General features: G+C 51.1%; 1 protein-coding gene across 3 annotated transcripts in view; it reads left to right on the top strand.

The window, feature by feature from the left end:
* The window catches only part of MED26 (mediator complex subunit 26), a 67,342-nt gene extending 62,022 nt beyond the window's left edge, over positions 1-5,320 (top strand). For 2 of the 3 annotated variants that reach the window (XM_029050669.2, XM_007664337.4), the window contains 2 exons: positions 992-1,066; positions 2,582-5,316. In XM_029050669.2, coding sequence (XP_028906502.1) covers positions 1,001-1,066; positions 2,582-4,249 — 1,734 coding nt within the window. In that variant the 5' untranslated portion in view covers positions 992-1,000 and the 3' untranslated portion in view covers positions 4,250-5,316. Of the gene's footprint in view, positions 1-991; positions 1,067-2,581 lie in introns of all 3 variants that reach the window. The other variant, XM_029050668.2, reaches the window with a different exon arrangement.
* The last annotated feature ends 12,080 nt before the right edge of the window (positions 5,321-17,400 follow it).

The raw sequence follows: 17,400 nt of genomic DNA, 5'->3' as shown, positions 1-17,400 counted from the left end.
GCTCTTCTTCAGACCGAAGAAATCATTGTGTTGTCCAGATTGTGGTTAACACCCATTCCTTGATGTACCCTTGGGCACAAATGATGATTTGATATTTTGATAAAGTCCTTCAAGCATATACTTGGCTCTTTTATTCACTTGTGTTTTCAAATCCGAAGAGTCTAACCGATCTGTCCAGAAATATTGGTTCTTCTGTTCTGATGCTGCAAACCTACTGTTACGGTCGGGGCCGAAAGGTTCCCTGTGACTTAACCACAAGTCTCTGCTTGGAATTAGGCCTGTGCCGAGGCCTCTGTCCTCTTCCCGTATATTATATTCGAACCACCACCTCTGGGCCTGGCTTGAAACCCACTCCAGAAGCTAAAAATAAACTGGGGTGCTCTTTTACCCTCCATTCCCGAGCTAGCCCATCCCTCCTCAGCTACTTTTAGCAGCAGTTTGGGTTTGTGCTAAATACGCCGAGTGTGTGGTGAGAAGCAGCGCGGCCTAGTGGATAGAGCACGGGCCCGGGAGTCTGAAGGACGTGAGTTCTAATCCCAGCTCTGCCACTTGTCTGCTGTGTGACCTCGGGCGAGTCACTTAATTTCTCGGTGTCTCGGCTACTTCACCTGGAAAATGGGGATTGATACCCTAGGACCCGATCCGAGTCCGACCTGATCAGCTCGTATCTACCCCGGGGCTTAGTATAGCACCTGGCACATAGTAAGCGCTCGGCGGATACCGTTTAAATGAAAAAGTGGGTGCTCGGTAAAACCCTCCGACTGCCGACACACCGTCGATGGTTACTGAGATAGAAGATTGCGGTGATGAGAGACTCCCCCACCCTCACCTGGGTGGACCAGTTTTTCCAGGCAAAACGAGGTCCAGCCCCTTTGTTGGCATTCTCGGAAAAGATCCAAGCAGGTTTTTCCTTGTTGCTTTTAGCAGTGTCTTAATATCGTGCTGCAGCGAGCAGGAAGGGAGACACTGACGACTCTGATTTTTGTTGCAGATCCATAACATGGTGGCAGTGCTGGAGGTTATCTCCAGCTTGGAGAAATATCCCATTACCAAAGAGGCGCTGGAGGTATGAGCCATCGAATCGAACCGTTCGTGTTTCTAAATGTTAAAATGTAGAAATGACTGTGGGTTAGTCGCCGAGATTCTAATTGTTTGCGCTTAAACCTCCACCCTGCCCCTCAAGCCTCTCAGCTTGGGGTGAACTTTTTAAAGCTTCTGGTCTCCATATTGGCGCTTCAGTAGGTGAGGCTACCTGCAAATCCGGATTCCTATTTAAAGATTGTGCTTGACTCAGAATCCCAGTTAAAGTGCTTAGGAAGTCCAGTTTTCTTCGGACTGTTGTCAATCCCCGGGACTCCAGCGATCCTGATGTGTTTTCACAGCAGAAGCAGCGTGGCCTAGTGAAGAGAGCCACAGGCCTGGGAGTCGGTGGGACCTGGGTTCCGATCCAGGCCCCACCACTTGTCCACTGTGTGACCTTGGGCAAGTCATTTCACTTCTCTTGGCCTCAGTGACCTCATCTGTAAAATGGGGTTTAAGACTGTAAGCCCCTTGTGGGACAGGGACTGTGATTAGCTTGCATCTACTCCAGAGCTTAGAACAGCGCTTGATACATAGTAAGCGCTTAACAAATACATTATCATTATAATTGCAACAGAAGGATTCCAATTAAAGTTCCCTAGGCACCCCCAGACGATTACAGATGCTTCTGGGGATCTCTTCAACTGGCACTTGCTGTTCTGAGGTTGGGTTACGTCTTCCAGTGTCATCTGTCCCCATTCTGCACACTTTTGGTTGACCCCTCATTTCTGTAGTACGTGACCGACGAAATACGTCTGTTCAGAATGTGTGTCACGTGATGTGCCGGGGATGCCTCGACGCTAAATCCCGACCCTAACTGGCCCCCGGTGTAGCTCGGGTAAGCCGAGGCCCACACTAACAGCCCCTGTGTTCTAAATCCCGTCGGTTCCACCCTTCCGAGGTCCGGCGAGATTGGGGCTCCACCCTGCCTAACAAACCCCGCTCCTGCACCCCACCGTCCCTCAAATAAGCATCTCTCCAAATAGCAGGGGGGGGTCGCGCAGAGTCTAGCCAGTCATCCTCCTTCCTGAGGTTGGCTGCAGGAAAGTCCAGGGGAGAAAGGAGTCCCTTAACCTCACGGCCTAGGGGATAGAGCCCGGAGCTGGGAGTCAGAGGACCTGGGTTCTAATCCCAGCTCCACCGCTTATCTGCTGCATGAGCTCGGGCAAGTCACTTCACTTCTGTGGGCCTCGGTTACCTCGCCTGTCAAGTGGGGACGAAGACCGGGACCCCCGTGAAGGACGTTGGACCTCTGTCCAACCTAACGAGCGTGTATCTACCCCAGTGCTTCCCAGCTACCATTATGAAGGGGGGAGGGCAGACGGTCCCTAGCCCTTAATCCAATTAGCCTCCCCTCAGGAAGGGATCCTCAGGAGGAGGTTTCCTCTCCCATATAGAAGCTTGTAGAGCTTCTCCGCCGCCGCTGCCTTTGCGCGCGGAGCTAGCCGGGATGACGGCCGCACGGTCCCATTGCTTATAAAATGTTTTCCGTTGGTCCTAGGAGACGAGATTAGGTAAGCTCATCAACGATGTCCGCAAAAAGACGAAGAACGAGGAGCTTGCCAAACGTGCCAAGAAGTTGTTGCGGAATTGGCAGAAGCTGATCGAACCCGTCGCCCAGAATGAAGCGGTGCCTCGAGGATTGCCCAACCCAGCCGGGTCGGCCAACGGCGGCGCTCACAACTGTCGGCAAGAGGGGTCGCCGGCTACGGTCGCCGGCCCCAAACCGGCCAACGAGTTCAAGAACAGGAATGACATCCAGAAGCTGAACTCTCCGAAAGCCGAGAAAGCGGGGAATCGGAAGAGGAAAGGTGACCACAGAGATGGGCACCAGGGCCCACCTTCCAAAGTGTCCAAAGCCAGTCACGAACCGTTGCAAAACTCCTCTCCGCTCCCGACCAACGGAATCGGGGGCAGCCCCGAAAGCTTTCCCAGTCCTCCGGAGGCGGGCACGCTCCCGGGGCCCGAAGGCAGCTGGACCGACCTGGGCGAGAACGATAAACACAGCAAAATCCCAGTCAACGCCGTGAGACCTCACACGAGTTCCCCCGGGCCCGGAAAACCTTCAAGCACTTGCTCCCAGGGCAAGGCGGCGGGGCTTCAGCCGCTCGACAAGCCCGAAGAGGCCGCCGGGCCGCACCAGCCCAAGAGCCCGCTCTGCTCCTTCAGCCCCCGGAACGCGCGACCCGAGACCTCGGTCCGACAGCACAGTACGTGTGCGCCGAAGGGGTCGGTGCCCAGCCCGTCCCGGAGGCCCCAGGTCCTGGACCCGAGCCGGGCAGTGTCCTCCCCTCCGCCGCCGGTGGCGACCAAAAGACTGGAGGCCGGGCAGCAGCCGGGCCCCGAGGCATCTCAGCCCTGGCAGGAGCACCTGTCTTCCGAAAGCCACCACCGGCACCCGGCCGGGACCCCGCTCCAGCCCCCGGCCCCGGGCTGTAAGGTGAGCTTACCCCCCGGGGAGCCCCCAATGCTGCGGATCGGGTTTTCCCCAGACGCCGCCTCAAAAATGGACAGCGACGATGCCGCCTCGGGGTCAGACAGTAAAAAGAAGAAAAGGTACCGGCCCAAAGACTACACGGTGAACTTGGAGGGACAGGTGGTGGAAGGGGGGGTGAAGCCTGTAAGGTTAAAAGAGAGGAAGCTCACGTTCGATCCCATGACCGGGCAGATCAAGCCTCTCACCCACAAAGAGTCCCTGCAGGTGGACATCCCTGCAGTCGCCGAGCAGCACAGGACAGAACCGGATCCGCAGGAGCAGAAATCCAACCTGCCGAGCCCTTTCGAGCAGACGAACTGGAAAGAGCTGTCCCGGAACGAGATCATTCAGTCCTATTTAAACAGACAGAGTAGTTTGCTCTCCTCGTCGGGAGTACAGACCCCCGGGGCTCACTATTTCATGAATGAATATTTAAAGCAGGAAGAGAGCACTAGACGGGAAGCTCGGAAAACTCACGTTCTTGTGCCGGACAGTAGAGCTGCAGATCTGCCCGGGGTCAGTAGAGAGGTCACGGGTGACGACCTCAACAGAATACAGGAGGGTCACTGGCCGGGTGTGAACGGTTGTTACGATACACAGGGTAATTGGTATGATTGGACTCAGTGCATATCTTTAGATCCACACGGCGACGATGGGAAATTGAACGTCCTACCTTACGTCTGTCTAGACTGAGTGCGGTTTGGCTAAAATGCTTCACCATCCGCAGTTAGCAAAAATGGCAGACCCACCCCCGCCCTGCCCCGCCCCCGCCCCTTGCCACTGATCATGGCGAATACAGGCCTGGTGAGGGTCTGGAGGAGTGTACAGCTCTTCCCTATACATTTTCCTTCTTTTGTGAAATGCTGCTACCAGTTTACTAACAAAATTGCAAAGGAAGGGCATACAGAGGACAGCAGATTGAGTTCAAAACTCTTATAGCGAGCCAGCTGTAAAAAAAAGTGTTAGTGCCCCGAAGGTCGCAGATGATTTCCAGTACTTTTGAGTGACAGAGTCGTATTTACAGGCAGGTACATCTAAAATTGACGTGGAAGAGTGACCATAACCAAGTATGCATCTATTTATTTCAATTGACTTTTTCTCTTTTTTTAATTTGGCAGTGAGATGTCTGTGAGACGAAAATGTGCAAAAACTGTAGTCTTTATTTGCGTCACATCTCTGTTGAACAATTGAGTTATTTCTAATCTTGTGGTGCAGCGATGATTTTTTTTTTTTTTTTGAAAGAGCAGTTATTGCACTGCAGGCTGGCTAACCAGTTTTTAGCTCAACATTCCATAGGCATCCACATAGTCTAGTCTGGTTTCAGTTAAAATTCAGTCCCTTAAGAATTCAGTTTTTGCAGCGCAATTCTTCTCCTTCCCGCCCCCCACCCCCTAACCCCCTACCACCAGCCAAATCACTGTTGTCCTTTTCCCTTCCTGCAAACTTCTAGAAAACTTCACCTTTCTGAAGTCCAAAAAAGTAACTGCGGGTGCTACTAGTGTGTAACTGTACTGTGAGGGAAGAGGGAAGCCTATTTGTATGCTGGAAATATACTTGTTACCATTCCTTTAGATATTGTTTGCCTTATGGATATCCATCATAAACGCGATTTGCAAAATCAAAGAGCCTTAGTGAATGTACAGTAACTAGACTTCTGTGTTCTTGTGATGCAGAAGGGAGCAACTTTGCTATTTGGTCCTTTAAGTGGACACATTGTGATATAAATGTGGAAATAATAAAAAAAAAAAATTTGCACAAAAGAGAGTGGATTGTTTATTTAGAGTGCTGTACAACTGTTTTGGGTCAGTAAATACACTGGGGCGATCCTCACATCCGGACACACGCGCGCCTGCACGCGTGGAAAATTTCAGTATCGCCATTCCGTTTGGGAATGCAAGGAGGCGGGGAATATAAAGTAAACCAGTCGCCCGTTGGCACCGAGAGCGTACGAGACGATAGAGTTGGTAGACGCCTTCCCTGCCGACAGGGAGGCGTTGACAGGCGTTAATATAAACGAATTAGATACGTAGACGAATTAGATACGTAGACGAGTGCTGTGGGGCTGAGGGAGGAGCGAACAAAGGGTACGGATCGAAGTGCTTTGTACACAGTAAGCGCTCAGTAAATACGACCGAATGAATGAATGAAAGTGCGGCGGTTGCGTAGAAGGGAGTGGGAGAAGAGGACATGTGGGCCTAGTCGGAGAAGACCTCTTGGAGATGCACTTTTAATAAGACTCTGAAGGTGGGAAGAGCGAAATAGTCTGTCGGGTACTAAAAGGGAGGGTGTTGCAGGACGGACGAGGAGTCGACGGCGAGATGGATGAGATGGAGGCACAGCGAGCAGCTTGGCCTTAGGGGAGCGCGAAGAGTGCGGGACCGGGTGGTAGTAGGAGAGTAGCGAGGTGAGGTAGGCGAGGGCAAGGTGAATGTTTTAAGGCCTATGGTAAGAACTTCCTGTTGGAGCGGAGGTGGGCGGGCAACCCCTGGAGGTTCTTGATTGGAGAGACGCATTAACGCACAGTTTTGTCATAAAATGATCCGGGCGGCACAGTGAAGCATGGACTGGAGTCGGGAGAGGCAGGGAGGTCAGCAAGGAGGCCGATGCGGTAATCAAGGCAGGCTAGGATAGGGTAAATGCTTGGATTAACGTAGTAGCAGTTGGAATGGAGAGGAAAGGGCGGATTCTCGCGATGGTGTGAAGGTTGAACTGGCGTGATTTGGTGACGGTTTGAACGCGTGGGTTGAATGAGAGATGAGTTGAGGACAGTGCCAAGGATACTTCAAGTACAGTTGTCTTAGGTTCCTTCTCCTGAAGACACTGAGGCTAGATCGGGTGTTCTTTGGAAAATTGTTCTTCAGAAACTCTGTGTGTTGTGTCTCAGGGAAAATATTTGCATTTTCACCCTAATTGAAATGCAGTTCTCTAATCTAGCCAGAGCATACTATCCCTTCCTCAAGGTTTACTGTCAGTAGGTTACCCCTGGCTACTTTAACAATTAATTCTAACCCTAATCTGCTTCGAGCAGGTTCCTTCATCTACCCCTAGCAACCCCCTCACCCAGAAAATTCAATCCTAACTGCCACAGATTTTCCAGTCCCGTTCTCCCCCCGCCCTGCCCGGTTCAAGTTTTAGTTAGGGATGGGTTAAAGCAATTGCCCAACCCTTCTGATTTTAGGGGCACAGAGAAGCAGTGTGGCCTAGTGGATCAAGCGCAGGCCTAGGAGTCAGGACTTGGATTTATGATCCTGGTTCCTCCACATGCCTGCTGTGTGACCTTGAGCAGGTCACTTCACTTCCCTGGGTCTCAGTTACCTCATCCCTAAAATGGAAGGTAAGACTGTTGTCCCCATGTGGGACAGAGACTGTGTCCAATCCAGTTATCTTGTATCTACCCCGGCGTTTAGGACAGTGCCTGGCACGTAGTAAGTGCTTAACAGATACCATGAAATACAAAGTGTCATCCTGTAGAGAGGGAAGCCCAGAACCTTAAGATGTGAGAGAGGCAAAATTGAGAAAGGCCCAGAAGGAATGTGGAGACGAGAAAACTGGATGACCGGAGGTGAAAGAAGTGTGGGGAAGGATGTTGTGAGAAAGTAAGAACTAATGGAAGAGTGGGGCAACAGAACCTTTTCCTAATGACCAACCTCCTCTAGGCGTCTTTCCCTAAGAACACCTTCTTCAGAATTGGCCTTGGGGGACTAGCGAGGATGCTGTCACCCAGGAACTGCATCGGGGTATCTCACTGACAGTCTCTCCCGCCCACTCCTCCCCTCCATTGCCTGCTCTTAAACGACTTCCGGTTTTCACTTTTTCATGGTCCCACAGACCCGATAGGATGTGGTTAGTACCGCTTGTGAAATCGATCACGATTTCATGCGAAGTAGACACAGCCCCCTGGGGTCTGAGACCCCCTAGGGTCTCACAGTCTAAGAATAAGGGGGTGGGGGGTGGGGCGGGGAGGGGTCGGTGATGGACACATATGAAGAGGTGAAGCAGCGAGAAACAGAAGAACAAAATCGAAAGACGGGTGAGAATCTGAGAGGTATTTTACTCAGCGAGGCCATTTTCAGAGGGGAGAAATTGTGCAGAGGGTCCAAGGGGCTGGAAGTTCTCAGGTCTCCCTCTGTCTTCCTAGGAGAGCATGCGTTGCCAAGGCAAACCTATCCCTGCCCCAATTCCAGGGGGCCATTGGAACCCTTGAGTCACGGCAAACGTCGACCTCTCTCACGTCTCCCTTAGCCAAAAAAAAACGCTCCCTCGACCCCATGGCACCCTCCAGTTATCGCCCCGTCTCCCTCTTACCGTTCCTTTCCACCCACGTCCTCCCCCGTTCTCCGTCTGATCTCCTGCGATCTGGTTTTCTCCCCTCCTCTCCCTGGAAACTGCCCTCTCTGCGGTCAATCAGTCCATCAGTCAGAGGAATTTGAGTGCCTATTGTGTGCACAGCGCTGTACTAAGCACTTGGGAGGGCACAGAGGTCTTGGGTTCTAATCCCCGCTCCGCCACTTGTCAGCTGCGTGACTTTGGGCAAGTCCCTTAACTTCTCTGTGCCTCAGTTACCTCATCCGTAAAATGGGGATTAAGACTGTGAGCCCCATGTGGGACAACCTCATTACCTGTATCTACCCCGGTGCTTAGACCAGTGCTTGGCACATGGTAAGCACTTAACAAATACTGTCATTATCATTATTATTACAACAGAGACAGTAGGATGCGTTCCCTGCCCACAACGAGCTTATAGTCTAGAGGGGGAGGCAGGCGTTAATAGAAGTAACCCCAGTGACCTTCTTGCCAGAACCAATGGCCTCTCTTTCAACCTAATCCTAGGCCTCTCAGCTACCTTTGATGTTGTGAACCACCCCCTTCTTCTGGAAACACTAACCTTGGCTTCACTGACAATGTCTTCTCCTTGTCCTCCTATCTATCCCTCTGGCTCCTCATTCACAGTCTCTTTTGTCAGCTTCTTCGACTTCTTCCCCCTCTTTGGAGGAGTCCCTCAAGGCTCACTTCTGGGCCCCCGTCTCTTCTCCGTCTACACCCACTCCCTTGGAGAACGCATTTGCTTCCGTGGCTTTGACTACCCTGTCTACGTGGATGATTCCCAAGTCTACCTCTCCGGCCCGGATCTCGGTCTTGCTCTGCAGCCTCACATTTCCTTCTGCCTCGGGGTGAGATACAGAGGGACATCCCCTTCCCCAAGAGGCCTGGCAGGCTAAAACACACCAAACCCCTACCTCCACCCCTGTTCAGTCCTGAGGAGATGTGGAACAGGTGTAACCCGATCAGGTTCTGAACCTGGCCCGGATCTGGCCTCCCCATTTACTGGCTCAAGTCCAGTCAGATCAGAGGACCCTTCCAGACATTTACTACTTGGACTAGAGCATCGGGGTTTTTTTACGTGATGTGGAGTTTCACCGCCACTGCCGCTCTCGGACTCTGAGAGGGTGTCACCCTCGTTTGCTCTTGATCCGTTTCCCGAATGCGTTCTTGTTGCAGGGCACTTTTGGCACTTTCAGAAGTAACAAGTCAGTGGTGTTTATTGAGCGCTTACTGTGTGCAAAGCACTGTACTAAGTACTTGGGAGAAAACAATATAACAGACACGATCCCTACCCACAATGAGTTTACAGTACAATAGAGTTAGTGGACGTGATTTCTGCCCTCAAAGAACTTCCAGTCTAGTGTAATAGCTGTGAGGACTTACTGTGTGCGGAGCACTGTATTAAGTAAGCTTGGGAGAGTACAGTCCAGTCGAGTTAGACAGGATTTCTGCCCTCAGGGAGCTTCCATCTGAGTGGAAAGGCTGCGGCTGCTCTCCTCCCTCTCCAAAGGTAGGGTTTTTGCTCTACAGAAGTGGTCCACTGATTGAAAAATTTGAGGACAATTGGACTAAGGAGACTGTGGGAGTTTCGATTCCTATTATTCCCAAACCTAGGAAACTTCTTATTTGCCCGAGGGTTCCGTTTGGGGGAGCGGTAAGATGGTAAAATTGTCAGCCAGGGGTTGGGTTCTCCAGCAGAATGATTACTGAAGGTCTGAATGGAGAAAATGACCTTCTGCTAAGGCACGTGGTGCTGCTTTCCCCTTCTCCGCCGTACATTCTATCAGTGTCGAAAAGGGATGGAGCAAAAGGGACTGCTGGCTTTTGAGCAAATCGAAGATCTGGTTTGTAGTTCTGATGCCACAAGTGTGTATCAATCAATCAATGGTATTTATGGAGTGCCTACTATGCGCAGAGCACTGAATGAAGCACTTGGGAGAGTACAGTACATCAACATTCCCTGCCCACAATGAGCTTACAGTCTGTCTCAACGACAGTTATAATAGTAATTGTAGTATTTGTTAAGCGCTTACAATGTGCCAAGCACTGTTCTGAGGATGCACACCGGAAGAGGGCACCCAAAGATATCCTGTACCTTGACCACAGACTACGCCCATATCTTGCAATCAATCAATCAATCAATGGCACTTACTGCATACAGACCACTGTACTAAGCACTTGGGAGAGTTCAATACAGTAGTGGGTAGACATGTTTCCTGCACACGAGCTTAGAGTTTAGACGAGCCCGATTCGCCTCCCACCCTGAATGGGAAAAGGGACTAGAAAAGATGTAGTTAAAAACGGCTCCCTCGCCCAGACTTATCCGGGCTCACCGGTAGACCGACCGGTGAGTTGTACATCTGTGGTGTGAAGACAACTGAAAAAAGACTCGTATTAAGAAAATAACCCATCGCAGTACGGAATATGGGGATGTTACGTGATGATGAAAATAGTCAACGATGTCTAAGGACAGCTGTATTAGTGCACAGAGTTGATCCTGCAGCAAATGAGGCTTAACGACCAGAGAACAGCTCAGAGAGAGAAATGCTGGACTCACCTTCTTCTCTGTGCTACTGTTCTTTCGCAAGTGCTCAGTACGGTTCTCTGCATGCAGGAAGTGCTGAATAAATACCGTCGATTGAGTCTTTGGGCGAGCTCTTCCTCTTCCGGAACGATACCGATCAGGTTGGATTTACTACTGGCCAAACAGTGATACGTGGTCTTCTGAATTTGCCCAGATGCTGAAGTTACCATCTGACGATGTCATGCAGGCCCCTGAAACCGAAGCACTCTGCCATCTTCATAAGCACGTATGCCCCCACAAGGAGAAGCGGCAGGGGAGAGAAGTTTTTAAAAAGACATAGATAACCATCACAGGAGTGTTCTGATATCCGATAGATTATAATTGTAACAGACAGTTTGACGCTAGAGTTGGGAGCAATGCCTGTTGATGGCAGAAAGTCATCAGACCTCATGGGACTGGCAGACAGAACGGCAACAGTTTACTTCCGTTGAATAAATGTGCCAAACACCACCTTGTGATCACTTAATGCCGTCTTCCGTTTGCCAAACAAGGAAAACATCCTGGATGCATTCAAGATCAATAAACTGGCCCCTCGTCGAAGAAACGGCGTGGCAGAGAAATCGCAAGGTCATACACTTCACAGCAGCCATGAATGAGGTAGAGTCCCATCTAGACTCTAAGCTCTGTGTGGGCAGGGATCGGGTCTATCCACTCCATGGGATACTTCCCCAAGCGCTTAGTACGATTCTCTGCACACAGTAAGCGCTCAATAAATACCCCTGATTGATTCCTGGGCAGACCATTGTCTCATTCGCTCCAAACTCACGCTACTGGTGCATCCAATAGTGGCCTCCAGATTGCCAAGCCAGCTCTTGGAGGAGATGGGATTTTAGGAGGGCTTTGAAGATGGGGAGAGTGATGTACGAAGGGCGAGGGTGTGCCAGGCCAGAGGGAGGACGTGGGCAGGGCTCTGGGATGAGACGGGGAAGGTTGAGGTACAGTGAGTAGGTTTGGCGTTAGAGGAGCAAAGTGTGTGGGTTTGCTTCTAGTAGATTGGCAAGGTAAAGTAGGAAGGGGAGAGCTGACTTAGTGCTTTAAAGCCGACGGTAAAGAATTTCTGGTAGAAGAGTTGGATGGGCAACCACTGGAGGTCTTTGAGGGTGGGGTGCTGTGGACTGTGGACTTTTTATAAAAGTGATCCGGGAAAGAAGGTGTAGCGGGGACTGGAGAGAGGAGAGGCGGGGAGGTTCAGCGAGGTGGCTAAATGTAGCATATTCCAGGTGTAGGCAACGGGAGAGATAAGAAGGTTGTCTCAGTGCCAGGCCCAGAACTAAGCACTGGGGTAGATACAAGCCAGTCAGGTTGGTTGCAGTCCATGTCCCACACGGGGCTCACGGTCTTAATCCCCATTTTACAGATGAGGTAACTGAGGTTAAGTGACATCCCAAGGTCTCATGGCAAATGGGGGGCAGAGCCGGAATTAGAACCTGGGTCCTTCCGATTCCCAGGTCTGGGCTTTTTCCGCTAGGCCACGCTGCTTCTCAGCGAGTTCTAGTGAGTTGGTTAGGTCGAGAGGAATGAAGGATGGGAGCTGCGATGTAGTGGGAGAGGAGAGAGGAAAACAAGTCGGGAGAGAGATGATGGAGTGCCTTTAAGCCAATGGTCAAGAGTTTCCGCGTGATACAGAGAGGAATGGGTAAGCACTGAAGGCTTCTGTGGCATGGGAGACATGCGGAGCTTGTGGTGGTGGCGGAACAGCCCCGTGGCGGTGTCCCGGAGGAAGGAGGAAATGAGGGATTGCAGAGGCAGTGAGAGGCCAGGGCTGGGAAGGGAGATTTGGGAGTCATCTGCAGAGAGGTGGGAATTGAAGCCATGGGAGTGGCTGAGCTCCCCAAGGGAGTCAGTGTAAAGCCAGACAAGAAGGGGATCCAGAAAAGGGCCTCGAGAGACCACCCATAGGGGCGAAAGGCTGAAGAACCACCAGCAAAAGATAGAGGGAAGTGACCAGTATTAAAAGGTAGTTGAAAAAAACTAAGGCTACGTAGCCTTTCCAGAATAAGAGAATGGCCTACGGTGTCAATCATGATAATAATAATAATATTGGCATCAGTTAAGCACTTACTACGTGCCAGGAACCATCCTAAACCCTGGGATGGATACAAGCAAATTGGGTTGGACACAGCCCCTGTCCCACGTGGGGCTCAGTCTCAATTCCCTATTTTAAAGGTGAGGTGACTGAGGCACAGAGAAGTCATCCAAGGCATCACAGCAGACAAGTGGCAGAGTCAGGATTAGAACCTACAACCTTTGGACTCTCAGGGTCTAGCCCCTATGCCATGCTGCAGCTCAAAAGCAGCTGAGAGGTCAAGGAAGATGCAGGATGAAGTCCATTAGATTTGGCAAAGAGGTTATTGGTGACCTTGGGCAGTGTGATCTCAGTGGGGCGAATGAGGCAGAAACCAGAAGCAGCGTGGCTCAGTGGAAAGAGCACAGGCTTTGGAGTCAGAGGTCATGGGTTCGAATCCCGGCTCTGCCACTTGTCAGCTGTGTGACTGGGGACAAGTCACTTCACTTCTCTGTGCCTCAGTTACCTCATCTGTAAAATGGGGATTAAGACTGTGAGCCCCACGTGGAACAACCTGATTCCCCTGTATCTACCCCAGCACTTAGAACAGTGCTCGGGCACATAATAAGCGCTTAACAAATACCAACATTATTATTATTATTATTCATTCAATTGTATTTATTGAGTGCTTACTGTGTGCACAGCACCGTACTAAGCGCTTGGGAGAGTACCCTGTAACAGACACGTTCCCCGCCCACAACGAGCTTACAGAATAGAGGGGGAGACAGACATTAATGTAAATAAATAAATCACAGATATGGACATTAGTGCTGTGGGGTTGTAGGTCAAGGGAACTAGAGAAGTAAAAGTAGACAGTGCTTACAACCCATTGGAAAAGTTGGAGCGGGAATGGGAACGGAGATAGAGCCATAGCTAGAGGGTGCATAGAAGGGTTTTTTGGTTTTTGAATAGAGAAGACATGAGCATCTAAAGCCTGGCCTCGCCACTTGTCACTGTGTGACTTCAGGCAAGTCACTTCACTTCTCTGGGCCTCAGTTACCTCATCTGGAAAATGGGGATTAAGACCACGAGCCCCACGTGGGACAACCTGATTACCTTGTAACTACCCCAGAGCTTAGGACAGTGCTTGGCACATAGTAAGCGCTTAACAAATACCATCATTATAATTATTATTATTATATTGAAGGTAGAGGGGAAAGCCATCAGAAAATGAGTGGTTGAAGATGGAGATCAGGGAGAGAAGAATGGATGCGAGTGTTTTTAGGGGTGAAGGGAAGGGACCAGACGCTGAGACAATACTTTTTAGAGAACCAATAACTTCCTCACAAGCAAGTCCAGCGGGTTCTACTTTATCATAATCTACTCGGAACGTTATCGGATCTCGGTTTCGATGTCAGGTCTGTCCTGGTTCTCCTCCCCTCTCTCTACCTGCTCTTTCTCAGCTTAATTCACGAGTGCTTCTAATATCTTAGCCCCTAACTGTGGGGGTCCTGTAAGGTTTGGGGGGCCTCTACTTTCTTGCGTTACACTCATTCTTTCAGAAAACTCCATCTGCCCCGGTACCATCTCCATGCGGATGCCTCAGTCCCATCAAAGCAACTGCAAAACTCTGCCAGTTCTTCCTCCACAACATTTTTCAAATCCGCCCCGTCCTCTACCCAGACATTCACCATCTCTTTCAGCCTTGCGCTGATCTCCTCCTTCGGCTCCTTCCACCACTATAGCCCGTACTCCACTGCACTGCCCAGAACAGCCTCCTGGAAAGGTTTCTCATCATGCATCTCTCCACTTCTCAAGAACTTCCAATAACTCTCCTCTTTGCACCAAACAAAAATTCCTTACGAGTGGCTCGAGTACTCTCCACCAGCTCTATTTTGCAAATTGGCGTAGTAAAAAGAGCACGGGCCCGGGAGTCAGAAGGACCTGGGTTCTAATCCCGGCTCTGCCGCTCGTCTGCTGTGTGACCTTGGGCGAGTCACTTCCCTTCTCTGTACCTCAGTAACCTCATCTGTAAAATGGGGGCTAGGAGTGTGAGCCCCATGTGGGATGGGGACTGCATCCAACTCGATTTGCTTGTATCCACCCCAGCGCTTAGTACAGTGCCTGGCACGTAGTAAGCGTTTAACAAATACCACTATTAGTATTATCGCTCCCAAATTCTCCTCCTAACCGTATCCCACTCATGCTGTTCCCCCGCCCCCCTCCCGAATCTGGTAAAGCTCGGCCCTCCCCACTTTCAAAGCCCTCCTAAAATCCCACCTGCAACTAGCCTTCCCCTAAAAATAAATAAATAATGGTATTTGTTAAGCGCTTACTATGTGCCAAGCACTGTACTAAGCATTGGGGTGGACACGAGCAAATTGGGTTGGACGCAGTCCCTGTCCCACGTGGGGCCCACAGTCTCCACCCCCATTTTCCAGAGGAGGTAACTGAGGTCCGGAGAAACAAAGTGACTTGCCCAAGGTCACGCAGCAAACAAGCCGCAGAGCCGGGATTAGAACCCACGACCTTGTGCCTCCCAGGCCCGGGCTCCATCCTCTAGGCCACGCTGCTTCTCCCGCTGCTACTACTACTTTCATCTATTCATTCATTCAGTCGTATTTATTGGGTGCTTACTGTGTGCAAAGCACTGTACTAAGCACTTGGGACAGTACAATACAACAAACGCATTCTCTGCCCACAACAAGCTCACAGCCTAGAGAGACACATTAATAGGCATAAATAAATGAACTACCGATATACGTATGTGCTGTGGGCCTGGAAGGATGAACGAAGGCAAGTCAGGGTGACGCCAAAGGGAGTGGGGAAAGAGGAGAGGAGGGCTTAGTCAGGGAAGGTTTCTTGGAGGAGATGGGCCTTCAATAAGGCTTTGAAATGGGGGCGAGCAATTATCCCTCTGGTATGAGGAGGAAGGGCATTCCGGGACAGAGGTAGGATGTGGGCGAGAGGTCAGGGGCGAGACAGAGGAGATCAAGGTACAGTGAGGAGGTTGGCGTTAGAGGAACGAAGTGTGCAGGCTGGGTTGTAGTAGGAGAGTAGCGAGGTTAGATAGGAGGGAGCAAGGTGATTGACTGCTTTAACACCAATGGTGAGGAGCTTTGGTCTAATGAGGAGGTGGATGGGCAACCACTGGAATTTCTTGAGGAGTGGGGAAACATGGTCTGAATGCTTTTGAAGAAGAATGATCTGGGCGGCAGAGTATGGACTGGAGTGGGGGGAGGCAGGAGGCAGGGAGGTCAGCAAGGAGGCGGAGAGAATAATCAAGGCGGGAGGGGATAAGTGCTTGCATTAACATGGTAACAGTTTGGATGGAGAGGAAGAGGTGGATTTTAGCAATGCTGTGAAGGCTGGAATACACGGGTTGAACGAGAGAGGGGAGTCAAGCCAAGGTTACGGGCTCGTGAGACAGGATGGATGGCGGTGCCGACTGTGATGGAAAAATGAGCGGGAGGACAGGGTTTGGGTGGGAAGATAAGTTTGGTTGTAGCCATATTGAGTTCGAGGGGACGGGAGGACATCCAAGTAGAGATGTCTTGAAGGCAGGAGACAATGTGAATGCAGAGAGGGAGAGAGATCAGGGCTGGAGATGTAGATGTGGGTGTCATCAGCATAGAAGCGGTAGTTGAAGCCATGCAATCGAATGAGTTCTCCATGGGAGTGGGTGTAGATGGAGAATAGAAGGGGACCCAAAACTGAACCTTGGAGGGACAACCACATCTAGGGGACGGGAGGCAGAGGAGGAGCCCGTGAAAGAGACCGAGAGCGAGCGGACAGGGAGATAGGAGAACCAGGAGAGGAGGGTATCAGTGAAGCCGAGGTTGGATAATGAATGTTTTCCAGGAGAAAGGGGTGGTCGACTGCGTTGAAGGCAGATGAGAGGTCGAGGAGGATTAGGATAGAGTAAAGGCCGTTGGATTTTGCAAGGAGGAGATCACGGGTGACCACTGGTGAGGGTGACCACTGGTGAGGGTGGTTTCTGTGGAGTGAAGGGGACTGAAGCCAGATCGGAGGGGGTGAAGGAGAGTACTGGAGGAGAGGAGCTTGAGACAGCGGATGTAGACGGCCCGCTCGAGCAATTTGGAGAGGAAGGGTAGGAGGGAGATGGGGCGATAACTGGAGGGAGCGGGGGGGGTCACGGGAGGGTCTTTTTTGGATAGGGGAGATATGGGCATGTTGGATAGGGGAAGAAGTCATTGGGGAGTGAACGGTTGAACGGCAGTTGGGGGGGGCAAGGGTTATGATGAGGTGTGAGAGAATGGGGTTGGACGCGCAGGTGGAGGGGATGGATTTTGCAAGAAGGCAAGAGATCTCCTCTAGAGATACTTCTGGGAAAGATGGGAGAGTTGAAGAAGGGGCACGAGAGGGGAGGGACGGGAGAGCATGCCTGCCGGTGTCAATTTTCTCGATGAAGTAGGTGGCCAGGTCACTGGGGGCGAGGGATGGGGGACGGGGTTTAAGGAGGGAGTTAAACATGTGGAACACTGGCGAGGGCGATGGGCTTGGGTGTCGATAAGGATGGAGAAATAACTTTTGCCGGGCGGGGGAGAGGGCAGAGTTAAAACACACGAGCATAAACTTGAAGTGGACCGTCCGCCCGATACCTAGATTTCCGCCGGCAGCGCTCTGTGGCCCGTGAGTGGGAGTGAAGGAAGTGGACCGCAGAGGCGATCCGGGGCTGTGGGCTAGTGGTATGGGATCGCTGAAAGGACGGGGGAGCGAGTGAGCTGAGTTCAGCAGAGAGGGTGGTGTTGAGATCGTCAATTCGGTCACTCCATCTTATCAACCCAACCACCACTGCTAGCACTGAGGTATCTGTAGAAACCCTCAGTGCTTGTAAATATACGTGAATTCCTACGCATATTCAGGCATTCGCTCTGACTCCACTATTTGTAAATATCCTTCGATACGCTT

The sequence above is a fragment of the Ornithorhynchus anatinus genome, chromosome X1 (assembly GCF_004115215.2).
Source record: "Ornithorhynchus anatinus isolate Pmale09 chromosome X1, mOrnAna1.pri.v4, whole genome shotgun sequence".
Classification (NCBI taxonomy): Eukaryota; Metazoa; Chordata; class Mammalia; order Monotremata; family Ornithorhynchidae; genus Ornithorhynchus; species Ornithorhynchus anatinus.
The sequence above is the reverse complement of the archived record's forward strand: the minus strand, read 5'-3'. Positions and strand labels throughout refer to the sequence as shown.